Source organism: Pezoporus flaviventris, unplaced genomic scaffold (assembly GCF_033815535.1).
Source record: "Pezoporus flaviventris isolate CSIRO_AGI_PZ_B2104156 unplaced genomic scaffold, CSIRO_AGI_Pfla_v1 ptg000007l, whole genome shotgun sequence".
NCBI lineage: Eukaryota > Metazoa > Chordata > Aves > Psittaciformes > Psittacidae > Pezoporus > Pezoporus flaviventris.
This window is the reverse complement of record NW_026892555.1, coordinates 37,563,335-37,578,272: the sequence shown is the minus strand read 5'-3', so window position 1 is coordinate 37,578,272 and position 14,938 is coordinate 37,563,335. Positions and strand designations below refer to the sequence as shown.

The following is a 14,938-nucleotide window of genomic DNA, read 5'->3' as shown; positions in this document are numbered from 1 at the left end:
AAGCTATGAGATTGACTAGCTGGCTTTGACTACAGTTCCCTTATCATCTGCTGTGTCAGAATGTGTCATGTGTGGCCCAGCATGACAATCCCCATGCTGTGTAGTGAGCTCAGGACATGCAGAGCAGGTCCCCTGACCACCATCCTCAGTAATGTACAGAACAAATGGAACTGACATAATTCACAAGAGAACAAAGGCTGATCATTTTCTGCCTGAATTGAACATTTCTTTGCAAAGTTCCATGAATCACCAAGTAGAAAACAATCCAGATGATTCTGTTTATTGTTATATTGGTTAAATGTCCTTATTTCAAAATCAGCCATTATTTCAGTAAGGTTTCTAGTAATGCAAATGTCATTCAGATTTATTTAGATAAGCCATGTTAAGTGCATATGTTTGGCAGAAAAATGCTCCTTTCTGCCCAGAAATTAATTCTGAATTTGTATAATGCTATCTGTGAACAAACAATGCTTTTATTAGCTTTATAGAATGCATCTCCCCTCTACAGACAAGCTGGTTACTAACAGCACAAGAGATGACATGGAAAAAAATTAAATCTAACATTTAAAACAATAATGAGTATGTCTACATATTAACATTCATACCAAGCTTAAAATTAGTACTATTTGGATCACAGACTGCTGCTGAATGCTGTGGTAAAGAAACTATATAAGCAATGATAATTACCATTTAAAAATAGCTAACAGTGTGAATTGGAAGATTTAATGTGTTTTCTTCTTTTAATGTACAGCCCCATTCCCAGAATTTCACTGGACCATGTGGACAGACCAACTGTCACAGCTGTCTATCATGGCTGAATTAGATGAAGAGAAACAATACAGGCTTTGTGGTTCAACTGAAGCAGCAGCCTCAAAAGTTTCCATTTCTCATCTGAGGGCACTGTGGGAGCATTGTCTTCCCCCTCTCTGAAAAGAGAATGGAACAATTATGTTACTGAAATTCCTCCACAGTGGGTCTGAAAGACTGTTTATGTCCAGCCAGGGAGAGAGGGAAAACTAAAAGCTGGGATTTCATGACAGCAGGTGGGGGCAATTTCAGGGTATATACATCAGTGACATAATGGTCCTGATTCTTCTGTTTTAGGGTAAAGCCAGTGCTGGAAGATTTACTAGCAATGGAGGAAATGGCAATAAAAATGAAAAGTTAAATGCAGTGGTAAAATTACTAAGTTGAAACAAAGCTTTACAATTGGCTTTCTGAATCAATCAGGTAATTGATTCCCATGTGGAGGGCATGGCAGTAAACTAGAAAGGAAAATATATTAGTCACAGATAGATTTTTAACAGTTACTATTTTAGGGACCCTACCAAGTGAAGTGCTGAGTATGCAGTTTTCATCTAAGTCAGGTGGGCTCAGGAGATAGAAAGCAATCACTCAATTTGTCCCTCCTAATAGCAGCGATATTCATATTCATTTGCAGCAGAGATAAATCAATACTTGGTTTCATGCAAACACATATTCATGTGCTTTGGCTTAACCTTAGGAAACCAGCTGCTCAGGTTCCCAGTTCTTCATGTTTTTTTTTATAAAGATGTACCATAAAAAACCATGTAATAATCATAAGTTATTCTCCATCTCTGGAAAAACTCAACATGTTTTTCAGTGGGCTACTGATACAAGGGTTCAGGGACCCATTCCCTCCCTGAAATGAACAGAAAGTTTCATCTTGCATGGACAGAAGATACTGGATCGGGAAATTAGACTGCAAAATCTGAGTCAGGAAGCTCAAAAGAAGCCAAACCCTGTGTTCTTAAGGTTCTGTGTAGGCAAACTAATGCTGTGACACAGTGACACTTTCTCAATCTCAATTAGTACTAAACTAATTAAGAAAACTGTTTTATACACTGCAGTGAGTACTATCTCTTTTTGTTCTTGGATAATCCCTAGTGTGATGTAAGGGTGATTGAGTATCTAATTACTCCTTAATTGAATGCACATTTTGTACATTTTTCACTAGTTCAAGCTTAATGCTTTTAGTCCAAAAATCAAAGTCAGTGAAATTAAGTTGAACCAGGATTTGGGCAGCTATTGTATTAATGGATTACTTTTGGAAAGGGGCCTAATTACAAGCCAGCCTGAAGATTTCAGTTGTTTGCTACAGAAATACTTAAGATATCGTCTGACAGAAGACTGATCGCATACATTGATAGTGTTGTTATTCATGTCTACGTTTTGTTCTTGTTTAAGAGTAATTTTTCTCCTATGCTAAATTAATAGAACTGTTCCATAATATTTGTGGTCAAGTAACACACTATTCAGGCTAAAGGTTTATGTAGATATGAAGATACCTGCTTCCCTTACTCTTCTGAAAAGTTTTTGGAAATGTAGTATTTGAGCTACAATTGTACAAATGGGCGAATGTATTATAATCAATCAATCAGGAAACTGCCTAGATGCCTTGCTTGTTTATAGATCATATTTCTGCCTCTGAAATTTCTTTTGTTTGGGTTGAGTCCTAAATATATTAAATGGAGTCCCACTGCTTCTGGTGGAGTCCTCTACAGATCAGAAAACCATCCCCAAAGAAAAGCTTCCAGGATCAGTGCCATAAAGTTATGTTCCTGGGAAATCTGAGAGCTATTATTACACTACCCATGGTTTTTAAATAAATAAATAATAACAAGGACAATCAAAATTCAGAACTCATCCTCAGAATGTAAAAATATCACTATCTTTCCAAGAATACTTATTTCTAATTCTTTCATATAAAAATTTTATGTACTTATATTCCTCACCTAGATTTTTTTGTATAAAACCAGGATAAATGCAAGACTCTCAGAAACTCTCAGAAACGAGCAGCAGCAGGAGCAAAGACAGGACCAAGGTGGTATATTTTAAAGAACCAAAGATTCCAATGTTTGCCTAGTAATAGACAGAACACATTTAAAAAAGAAGATATATGAAAGCTTCAGTGAAAAGGATTATTTTTCAAAGTCTTCCAGAACTGTTGAGAAAGTACAAATAAACGGACTACAGAGAAATGAAATAGGATGGCCAAAATCATATACCTTTCCATCTGATAGGGAGAAAATAAGACGCCTCACTGTAGCAGCCTTAGGTCAAGATCACTATATAAGATCAAAAACTTTCCTCTGCTAGTTAAAAGTAGTCAATCTGCTTTCTGGAGAGCTTTTCCACCTCTTTTGAATACCATAATCCTTACCATTATTGTCTCACACAATATTTCTATTTTTTTCCTTCTAGAAGTTTCTTGCCTTCTCCTCCTTAAGTTTAATCAAAAAGCTTAACATGTTAAAGAAAATCAAAGGACATGGGTGGCAAAACCAGTTTAATACTGGTTATGCATTACTATTATCTTATTCCGTCCTAAAAAGAGCACCTGAAAATACAGCCAGACATGGATACAGAGTGTCACAGAAAAGAGAACTGACCACCTTACCTATCCTGAAACACTGCATTCCTTCCATGACCAGGGCACAACCTACTGAGTCCACATCTAGTTCTGTGGCATTTAACAACATATAGCTACCTAAAGTGTACCTTTGATTCTCTTGACCTCTGGGGATGTCTAAAAATCTTTTAAAAGTTACAGTAAGTTTTGCTGTGCAGCACTGCTCTGGTGTTTGTCTTAAAATGTTGGTAACAACAGTCACTACTGGTATTCTCTTGAGTGACAATTATCAGTTGCAAAAACATTTTCAATAACCAAAATAACTCATCTGGTTTTGTTTGCTATTTATTTTCAAAACATTGCTATCTGCTTAGCAAGAGTCTTTTTGCATCCCTTCATTGCACTGCTTTTGTCCACATAAAATAATTAGAATTACAAATTCCTATAAGAGTAAGGACCTGGGACTACCTGGATCTTCATTTTCAATGGAGTAAAAATGCTCTGCTTTAAACTCCCTGTGTTATTTCATGTAGGTAAACCAGAGTACACTCTCACTGCCTAAAATGTACATTGCTGAAGGAAGAATGCATATTGCAGGCTTTCCCCTCTGCTGTGGTTAGACACATGCATCTCCATGTCCTTCTAATATCCTTGACATTTGAGAGCTGTTACATTACTATATTTCACATGTATTAATCTGGAGTCTCTATATCTTAACAAACAGGTGTATTTTTATCAAAGATGATTTAAGCTTCCTACCATTTTGCCTTACCACTAATTTGCAGCATTTTCCTCATAACTGAAAATAACATGGCAGAGCTTCAGTGTGTGTTCAGACCCTAACTTTCATGTTGAAATTGCCAATAAATATACTGTGAAGATGTCTTTATGACAGGCACTCCTGGCTACATCATCACTTCCCAAGCAGCAGTGTACAAACTATACATGGTTTATGGCAAGCAGCTGGAAATTTTACTCTCAAAACCCTTTACATAAAAATGCTGATGATAACAGTGCATTGTGGATAGCAAAGAATGTGTGATGCTGACAGAGACTCACAGGTCACGAAATTTGGAAGCCCTTGTCAGAATGAAGTATCTCACTTAAAGCATAAGCAGGGGTCTAATTCCTAGGCTACCTTGTGATATTTTTAGCTTTGAAAAAGAAGCACAGTTATTTTGTTTCTTCTTTGCTTCTTCTTCAGCATGCTAAGGGATTTCAACTGCTTCCCACTCCATCAATATTTGTGTATTTCTAATAAGAACTCAGAAGAAGATTGAACAAGGACAATTGCAATATGGTACCAATTCTGGAAACAGAAAAAACTCAAAATGGTTTTCTTCCTCAGAAAAAACTCAAAATGGTTTTCTTCCTCACTTAGGGCTTGATCACTCCCTATACTAATGCTCTGGCCTGGACACAGCATAAATTCCTACTACAGCAGTGAACAAGTCTATGGCTTTTGGGCCGCCTGTGGCTACCAAATAAGTAAATTATGGCTCCTGCGACAGAGGTACGTCACACAAACAAGCATGTTTTGCTATTCACTAATTTGAATCCTCAGCAGTGGGAAAACAAGTTAGGCTAAGAAGATAGGGTTCACAATCTCAGAGCACATTACATTCCCTGCTATTACAACAAAGTAGTGGGAAGCAACCTGAAAAGGCACCATCTTTAGCCATTCCTGAAGCTCCTGGTCCCCAAACGGTCCAAAAGTTTTGGTATGTTTCAAGCAGCTCTCCAATTATGGTGTGTGGCCCACAGCCGTCTGTACTATAGTCACACACTCACGTGTAAGAACATTCTCAAGTACTCTGAAGTAACAGCAGAGTGTTAGACACTATACAGAAGATCTTAAAAACAAGAGAACAATAGTCAGTTTTATTGATAACACGAAGTTCGGTTTCAAAGACAAACTCAGCAATTAAACCAGCTACCTTTTAAGTACAAACCCTAAACTCATGGAGACAAAGAATGACCGATGAAAAATCCCTTGCTGCAAAGCAATATAAATACTCCTATTTCATCAAATCTAGGAAACTGCTGTTTGTATTTCTAAAGAACAAGTGTTGATAATATCTGTGGTGGCACTGTTTTTTTTTTTTTAAACAGGAAAAAGAGAAGAATGGTCATAGTAGCCTAACGATGCATAGCTGCTGAAAGCTCCCTCCATCTCTGGATCTACACAACAGGAAAGAATAAAATCCCTAAGTGTTGGAAATTCCGCAGAGCAATGTGTTTGTGAACTTCAGGAACTAGAAAGGCTACCAGTAAACTAGACTGACACATATTGATTGGTATTGCAAACTTCCATTCAAATGTGAAGCTCACTGAGATCTGCTTAGGTAAAAAAATACAGATCACAGCATTGTGCCACTCGTCTCCATTTCTCAAAGGCAAGGCACAGCTCCATAGCTCATGCTGTACCTGAATGTCCCTTCATACTCTATAATCGTTACTAAACAATGTAAAGTGCTGCAAAGGGGAATGCACCACCACCTGTTTAGTACTAGTTCGTTCCCACTGGCAGCACTGATGCCCTCTTCAATGTCCTATGGAAAGGGCAACATAGTTTTGCTGCCACAAGAGCAGCTCAGAAGCTTCAAAAGCGAGTAACTTGCACTCTCCACTCACTGAACGCAGCAGTCACTGTCACCACATTGCCCTCTCTCCTTATTCTGAAACTAATGATGCACCAATTTCTGCTTAGACCTCTTAGTATCATGCAGACAGTCTCTGAAGTATCAGGCATGAAGTCTGTGTTCCTCCCACCCTAAATTATTCCTTCCTGTTCCTCAAGCCTAGCACAACCTTGGTATTTTAATGATGTCGTTTATTTTCTTTTCTCTAATCTTGAACGTACAACTAGGAAAATAGCAATTATATTAACAATGGCTTTTAATCCAAACTCATTTCTGCTATCATAATTTAAAGGAATATTAATTTATAAGGATGAATTTGCAGCTACTTACAAACTGAAGTCTACCAAATACGTATATGTATATGTATGTATGAATGTGTACATGCATTTGTGAATATAAAAGGAGTTTCTGAATCAATCACAAAAAAAATTTGTTCAGGAGAACTGGAGTAATGTATATAGGAAAATGGTGTAAGTATAAGCCATCACCACACTTGAAGGACAATTCTTTATTTATGGATACAAAATAAATTGGGTCTGGGATGTGCACTTTTGAGACAACACATTGGAGATCAAATTCTTTAGTAATTATGCTCAGTGGAAATTTATTTCATCACTTTCCAAAGAAAATATTCTTTCAATATTATTTTAGCAAGCTATTTTTTAGAACTAGCTCTTACTGCCTTCTATTTAAAGAATCTCATTGATTTCAATGACTTCTGTACCAGGCACTTATTTTATCTTCTCTTAATAAAGGGGAGCAATGACATTTAACTACCCTATGCACTGAATCATGCTTATAAAACCTGATTTATACAGGGATGAAGACACATAGGCATGCCAAAATGAATTTAGTATCATTATCAGTTCAAGTTGATATTCAAGTGCTTGAAATCAGACAACTTGCTCATTCACAGACAAAGCTGTTTCAGTGATGTAATAGAAGAGAAAGGCATGCCTATCAGATCAGCTACATGTAAAGCAACAAGGATTAAAGAGAGGGCAATAAATCCATTGGAAAACACAAATGATGCTGGCTTCAGTGGAGAATGTGCTACTGAAAAAGAACCTATCCATTAGGTATGGTGGCAAGCCCCAGAATAAAATAGCCTGTTGGAATAGTCTCAGTTCACATGTTTAAAAACAGTGAGCCAGGACTCAAACTGCCAAAAAAAATAGCCTTTAACAAAAGGGAATATTTAAGTTTTTTCTCACTCGATTTCCAAGAGTGGTAGTATTTGTTGTCCCCATTGTTAAGCTTTGCTGTAAAACAGTAAGAATTACAAATCTGATTCCAAGATCCCCTGAGGCTATCAAGAAATAACCTTATGGCTCTGAGTCAAGTATGAAGTACCAAAAAAGCTACTGGCAGCACTGAGGAAGTCACAATTTTATCCTTTCTCTCTTTTCTTTCAGAAAAGGATCTAGGAGTCCAGGTAAACAGCCAGGTAAACATGAGTCAGTAATGCACCCACACAACAAAGGAGAACAGCCTCCTGTGATGCCCTAGGAAGAGCACTGTCAGCAGGTGAAGGGAGATGATCTTTCACTTCTGCTCAGGACTGACGAAACATCCAGAGTACTGGGTCCAGTTCTGGGCTGCCCAGTTCACAAGAAACATGGACATACTGGAGTGATACAATCAACAGGCCACAAACATGATCAAGGGATTGAAGAACCTGTCATAGAAAAAGAGGCTGAGAGGCTAGCCTCAAGAAGAGGTGTGTCAAGAGGGATCTTATCAATGCATGCAGACAAGTACAGAAGACGGCACCGGACTCTCAGTGGTATCCAGTGAAAGGAGAAGAGGCAGTGGGTACAAACAGAAATACAGGAGATTTCATTTAAAATTAAGAAAAATCTTTTTCCCTGCAAGGGGGGTCAAACACAGCAACAGGATGCTCCAAGAGGTTGTTCAGTCTTCATCCTTACAATATTCAAAGCCCAGCTGGACATGACCTGGCAACTGCTTAGAGCAGAGGATTGGACTAGTAGATCTCCAAAGGCCAACTACTATCTCAACTACAGGTATTCTGTGCTTTTATTGTTCTTCATCGCTAAAACTGAACTCAATTTTTTCACCTTCCATGTAACTTCAGGAGAGAAAGGGATGCAAAAGCTGTTGTATAAGGAATGTATTCCAAAAACACCCAGACAACAGCGTCCAAAGGCACATTAACCCCAAGCTATAGGAGGGAGATCCATTTTTGGCAGAAATGCAGAGCCAAAAGAGGCCAACTTGACAGCCACAAACTGATTTTAAGGCCCACTGGGTTAAAGTGAGCAGTGAAGCTACAACATTCTACCCAGTTTATGTTCCTGAAGGCTTCCTTTAGAGCCTGGCCAAAATTTATTCTAGAACTAGAGAGGGGTATTTTTAGATCTGGGCTTTTCCATATCGAAGGGGGCAGGGGGAGAAAGCAGCTCTTTACCTGAGATAACACACCATGATATATCATGTTTGTGTCAACTCTGCCTTCATGTCGACACACTAACACAAACTGCATCAAAGATCAACATAAGGCATTTCATCGGAAGCCACAAAGGGATCAGTTCTGTCAGGGTTTAAATTAAGGCTGAAGAGCAGATGTTCTGAAGATTTGTCATCATGGCATGCATAAAGCCTGCATTCTGATTCAGTCAAAACTAATTAGACCTTTCAAGCAACCTCTTTCTACTCCTGTGTATATAACACTTATGGACACATTTGTATCCATCTTTCCTTGACAGAGTGACAAGGTCATGGAAAACTAATGTTCCTCGAGGTTCTTCAAGTGGCTGTACCACACCGATTTGGAATAATAGAAAATATTGAAACCTTTACTGACAGGAGTTCCAGCAGCCTTGGCAGAGGAGCATCATGTCAGAAAAGAAGTCCACCAGTGTGTCTGTAATTGTATATATTCAAGACATACCAGAGCTTCAAAATAAAAGGTAATCTCTTTGAAAGAAAGAAATTATTCCTCTTGGATCACTATATAGATGCTACCCTGCAAACCATTACTTCCCCATTTGCTACTGAGTCTTCATCACAATATTCAGTCAATGTCAGCAGTCCTAGCTTAAGGACCATTACCCATTCCTATGCATGAGGGAAGGTGTCTTCTGAGGATGTCTGAGATCTCTGCGGGAAGCTACAGTTCCTCAACACCTTCCTTCTGGACAGAACTGTGTGAGGAAATCACTACAAAGGAAGTAGAATTGTTTTCTTTCTCTCTGTTTGAATAGAAAAAAGGTGATCAAAGCCACACAATTTCTTTTTAGACTTCATTCTTCTGGCTCCCCAAAGACAAATTCAATAGCAAGGATATATTGTAAACCTTTGATTGGTTCAGTGCTATTTGGACCGATGCATCCAAAACTAAAAAGAAGACCTGGCCAAATGAATTTCTGATAAGTAATTCAATCAGATATAGAGAGCCAAATGCCATTTCTTCTGTGGGCTACACAATGCCAGAAGTCACAGTTCTTTCTCTGTGCTTAGCATAGCCCTACAGTAAGGACTATTACTTTACATTAAAAATTCCATCATTTGGGAATTAAAACTGCAGATTATGTGAACCATGGCCAAGATAAATCTTATTATTTTAAACAAATCTTTATAAGTATTGGCAAATGTAACAAAATTTCAAACATGAAAGCAAAAGGGAAATTTTTACATTTCAATTCTAGCATTGTAAAGGAAACTCTTTCATGCTGAAAATTCAAACTCAGCGTGTCAAGTAATTTCACTGTTACAGACTTGAATTACCTGCACTGGCCTGAGGGCATTATTCACTCTCTGAGAAAAATTGTACTTTAATATTGCTATGATTTTCCCGAGTAATTTTTATGCAGAAGCCGGGATGAATTTGAAACATCCATTTCAAGATTAAAGTGATGACATTTGGTGACTGCAGAGAACCATGTAATTGAGAATTGGGCTTAGGGATGTGCCCAAAATTAAATAGCAGAATGAGAAAACAGTAGTAATAAAAGTACCGATGTTTTGCTTTCTTTGCTTAACTTCAGGGGTGTGGATATTAAATAGGGTTATAAAATACAAACAAACCCTCATTTCAAAAATGTTTAGAAGGATACACTATATTGAATGCTTATGCTACATGGAAAGACCATGAAATTGTTGGCCACTGTCCCAGCCTATTTAATATTTCTTGTCACGTGCAGGAATAAAGATAATCTTCCCACTCGCTTTTAATGGATCCATTTTTGGAAGCACGAAATTATCAATTTCTTTTAGGCATTATCAGCTGCCCGATCATTTGTTAACTTCGTATCAATATGGGTGCTGGGCCCAGAGCATGCTCTGAAAAGGATTAACTCCATAACAGAGTTTCATGCGCACTAAGGAGTTCCATCATTGACTCAGATACGGCAAAAATTAATGTACAAATAGATGTCCTTACCCAAAAGTGTTCATCAAAAACCTTCCAGAAGCATGCTTCCTTTCCAAATTCTGCATTAATTAATTCTCTTGTGAGCATATAGCTTTGAAGAAATGTGCAGATAGAAAAACTGATACTTTTATATGAAAATATATCAGTAAAATAGGGTAGAGTACCCAGTGTCTTTATTACCTAAATAAAGTTTATGGTAGGATAGTAGATGAAAAATTATACTATGTTAAAAAAGTAGTAGAACTTTAATTTAAAGAAAGCAAGTTAATAGATCCATTCTTTTCTTGAAGACTTCCTAGATCAGCTGTCTTACTATTTATATCAAGTTGAAGCCACTTCATTACAAAATGAGCCATAATTGTTAGTGTCTTGGCTCATTAATTTCAAGGTAATGAATTGTCTTAAAATCATGGAAATGGTAAGGTTGGAAAAACTTTTTAGATTGATTCCAACCATTAACCTAACACTGCCAAGTCTACCACCAAACCATGTTCCTAAGTGCCACGTCTACACATCTTTTAAATACCTCCAGGGATGGGGACTCAACCACTTCCCTGGACTTTAAAAATCTCATTACAAGGTTCTTCATTATAGTACAACATTGGTTAACTAAACATAATGAGGTTTAGGCATAAATGTTGAGCACTGAGGGAATGTATCTTGCAACTGATAGAGAGGCTAGGGGAACATGACATGGGAGGTTTTTAATAACTGAACTGCGGATGATGTGGGTTCATGTATGTATTAGCTCTTACGCCTTGAATTCAATGTAATCCTTAAATTCTTGCTCTGTGAGCCAGTGACGGCTGAAAACATCACTGATGACACGAAGCAGCAACTACTTCCGTGAATGAAATATATTAGTCATGACAGAAGTTAATTAGTTTCTTCTTGCATCTGCACTGGTTTTGCCCAAGATTCAGTCTTGTTGGGAAAGAACAGCATTGTAAAGCAGGGAGAAAGGATCCAAAAAAAAAGCCTCCTTTGAGAAGTAAAGGCTTCCTTCCAGAACTACTACCCTGTTTTTTAACAGGCAACACTAGAAATATTCACCAATGACTGCTCTTCTAAAAAAAAAAAAAGTAAGATATCAACTACTGAACTAACCTCAGTATATACTGTGCGGTTGCTTACTGCAATAGGAGAAATTTAAAGCTACAGGAAGTAACTGTGATCTGTGAATGACCCACTGCCTACTGAAGACACTACAAATATTTCAATTCACCAAATTGTATATTAGATTCCAGCCACTAAAGAACCTAACAGTAATCAAACTACTCCAAGAACCAAACTATTATATCACAGGACAGAACAAAACAGTAGTGTCAAAATTTATGACTGTGACAATATATCATAACATCAGCTGAAATAAACTCAGTGTGTTTTCTGCTTTAGCTAAAGATCCCCTACGAAAATTACTTCAATTTTTTGATTTTTCTGCTAAGCTTTTACTTACCTGCATAAGATTAATTTTTGTTATTCTTCCTCTTCTGCTACTGAAATGCAGCCCTGATGATTCTATCACTAAGTGGCTGAGTTGGTCTGAAGTTATCTCCTAGGATTCCATCACAGCCCTCTAAAAGCTCAGCACCTTTAACATGTGTCCTCAGTCTACGAAATTCCTCTATCTGAAAGGCAGAAAAACAGGCATGAAAAAGCTGAGATACATTCTTCACTAATGACCAATGATCAAAATCAGCCACTTCTGCAGCTTTGATAATTTGAGTGTTCGGGTACCACATGCTGAGGTCAACATACATCATTAGTAACATTTAAAAATAGTTGTCAGCACTGTCAAAGCATTTAACAGAGAAAAGTAATAACTTTTATGCACACAGTTTTGCCATGTGCATAAACTTATCTTTTGCTTTTTCACAGCTTCTTTTGGGATCTATAACTTTCCTAGCCATTGTGTATTACACTCTATGAATCAACCTCACAGTTGTGACATGAAAGTAATCATTCTGGTCTTCCTCAAAGAGGTGCATTTCATTAATAACTTGGCTGACTATAAATGGTTCTGAATTTCTTCCAGTAATTTATTTATTGCCTGAAACTGTTGCTTCATTTAAATAAAAATTATTTCTAAACCAGAATTCTGAACAGACTCTCAGCTTTAGAGGAAGTCTGCTGAAATTTTATATGGAAAAATATGTTTTTTCCCATCAAAATAAAATACTCCTTCTGGTGGTTCTGTAGATGCAGGTGTTAAGTGTACTTAGAAATCAAATACAAACAAAAAGTCAATATAAAACATTTCTATTGGTCCAAAACAAATATGTTTCTGCTTTAGATTTTTCTAAATGTGTAGGGAAGAATGTGAGCAGCTCTCTTCTCCATCCCTGATATCAGCATCAAGCTCTGTATGATAAAAAACTAAGAAAATCAATGCATATCTCAGCAATATTACACCTTATTGTTCAACACTGCTGTTTGATTTAAGAGAATTATATTTTAAATAAGCAGTTACAACTAGTAAGAAATTGTGGTTGGTTTTGCTTTGGCATATTGACAAGCTACACTAGCTGGATACAGCAAACCTATTTGAAGGCTGACTCCTCTAGCAGGAGCCTTTGAGCCTGTACTGACCCTGTGATGCCTCACTATTCAGCTCAGCTGTGACTTGAAACAAGCTACACAAAAAGCAAAATGAAGCCTGAAGTATTTAATCATTTTATCATCTAAGAGATTATAGAGAGTTAATTTCTCCATGAAAAACACCCAGTGAAGGATTACAGAGAGGATGCAAGTGTGATTCCAGGATTAAAAGAAATGAGGTACTAAATAGCAGTTAATGGCATTTTTATTCTTTTACTGCCTGCAGAGAACTCTTTCTCACTGCAACCTGGAAGACAACTGCCTTCATTGCTGTTTTCCACTCTACAGCAGAACTGATACAGACTTATTTACTTGATTTAGAGGCTAGCTCTGTTCTGCTTTATTTTCCTCAGAAAGCAGCGCGCTTGAAAATCAACACTCAGCTTCCCACAGCTGAAATATAAGACAACAGCTTAGACTCAAAAGATGAAAAGCAGAATGAACTGTAAAGCTCTTTGAAGGTTCTTTGAGAACAGAATCCTGTTTTGGATGATTTCTGTTTGCTTGTTTAAAGCAAACTGAAAACAAACTTACTACAGGCTTGGAACTGAAAAAGTCTTCAGGAGTCAGACACTAGTAAATCACTGAAAGGATTTTGTAAAGGTAGCCTCTTTCATCGTCTGAATCAACTCTCAAAAATCTGAAATACTTGCAGTTTAGGAAGGAACATTTTACAAGAATGTGGCTTTTGTTTGATCTATTGAGAAAGAGACTTCAAACAAACACAGATCAAGAAGGAAGAGCAGACTCTGCAAAGCTGGTATTTATGAGCTGTCTCCCAATATAACTACAAATGCTCTGTCTCAGTCCCCACAGTAAAATCTTTCTCCCGGAGTTACTCCTCACAAAGCAGCTTCCAGTTTCTTCAGTCAGGAAAGTAGGACTGACCTGATCCCCATGCCTGCTCTTTGGTCTTTAGGGAAGTAAAGAATTGTAGCCCTCCTCCAAAGGGGAATCGCCTCTGAGATCATCAGCCTCCTTGTTTAGTCCTTCATATCATGATTCAGACAGAGACCTTCTATACACAACAGTTGTCTACTTCACTCTTGAGAAGTAGTTCTGTCAGAAAAGGACACCAGCTGTGCTGACAATACTTCCCCTGTTAAATTTCCACATGAGAAAGCAATACGTGTGCCGCACACATCCTGCTCAATGTCATACGGAACTGCTTACTTTCTCCTCCCAACCCCTCACAAGTCAATGCTGTGAAGTACACCTTGTAGGACTGCCAAGGAAATAGATATTTTAGAGGCACATGGTGAAGCATCCTTGGATATTCACATACTTTCAACGGGAATAGCCATTTAGAAAAACTTTTCTCATTCCCAGAAGACACTGAGGATGACTTAGGCTTGTTCAGACTGAAATTCAGGAACAAATTCTAACCAGTGAAGAAGTAAAGCCACAATGTGAACAGTCACTATTAGCTTATATTTTGAAAAAATTTGCAAGAATGTTTTTACCACTTCCCTTTATTCAGATCTTGAAGACTGCTTTTTTTTTTTGCTTCCTTAAATATTTGCTGTAGAATAGAACACACAAAACAAAGAATTTGCATGTTTTCCACAGACATTTCTTCTATATGAGGAATAGAAGCACTATCCTTTTGCCTGAATACCATGAACCTGTCAGAGCACTTTATTTCACAGACTACAAAAATTTTACACAATTCCCACTCCAGCACCATATGCTAGTTACTATTTCTGTGCTTCAGGAGGTCTTGGTTTTGAATAAGGTACACAAAAGGACTAGAGACCTTGCCATTCAATACAAAGCCAGTTAAGTCTGACAATGAGTACAGCAGAATGACAGCTCCATGCTGCATCATTGTTTAAAATCCCTATTCTGAGTGGCTTAGACAATGTACTTGTTCTGGGCTCCAGTGAACCACAAAGCACATTATTCACAAATGTCCAGTTTTTTAAAAAA

The 14,938-nt window shown here is 37.5% G+C and overlaps 1 protein-coding gene across 4 annotated transcripts in view; it reads right to left on the bottom strand.

Annotated features, from left to right (window-relative positions):
• Window positions 1–264: 264 nt before the first annotated feature.
• Window positions 265–14,938, bottom strand: part of CA8 (carbonic anhydrase 8) — a 49,580-nt gene continuing 34,906 nt past the window's right edge. For 2 of the 4 annotated variants that reach the window (XM_061448417.1, XM_061448419.1), the window contains exons 8-9: window positions 11,868–12,039; window positions 265–926 (exon numbers count right to left, since the gene is read on the bottom strand). In XM_061448417.1, coding sequence (XP_061304401.1) covers window positions 11,905–12,039 — 135 coding nt within the window. In that variant the 3' untranslated portion in view covers window positions 265–926; window positions 11,868–11,904. Of the gene's footprint in view, window positions 927–11,867; window positions 12,040–14,938 lie in introns of those variants that run through there. The other 2 variants (XM_061448418.1, XR_009742525.1) reach the window with 2 other exon arrangements.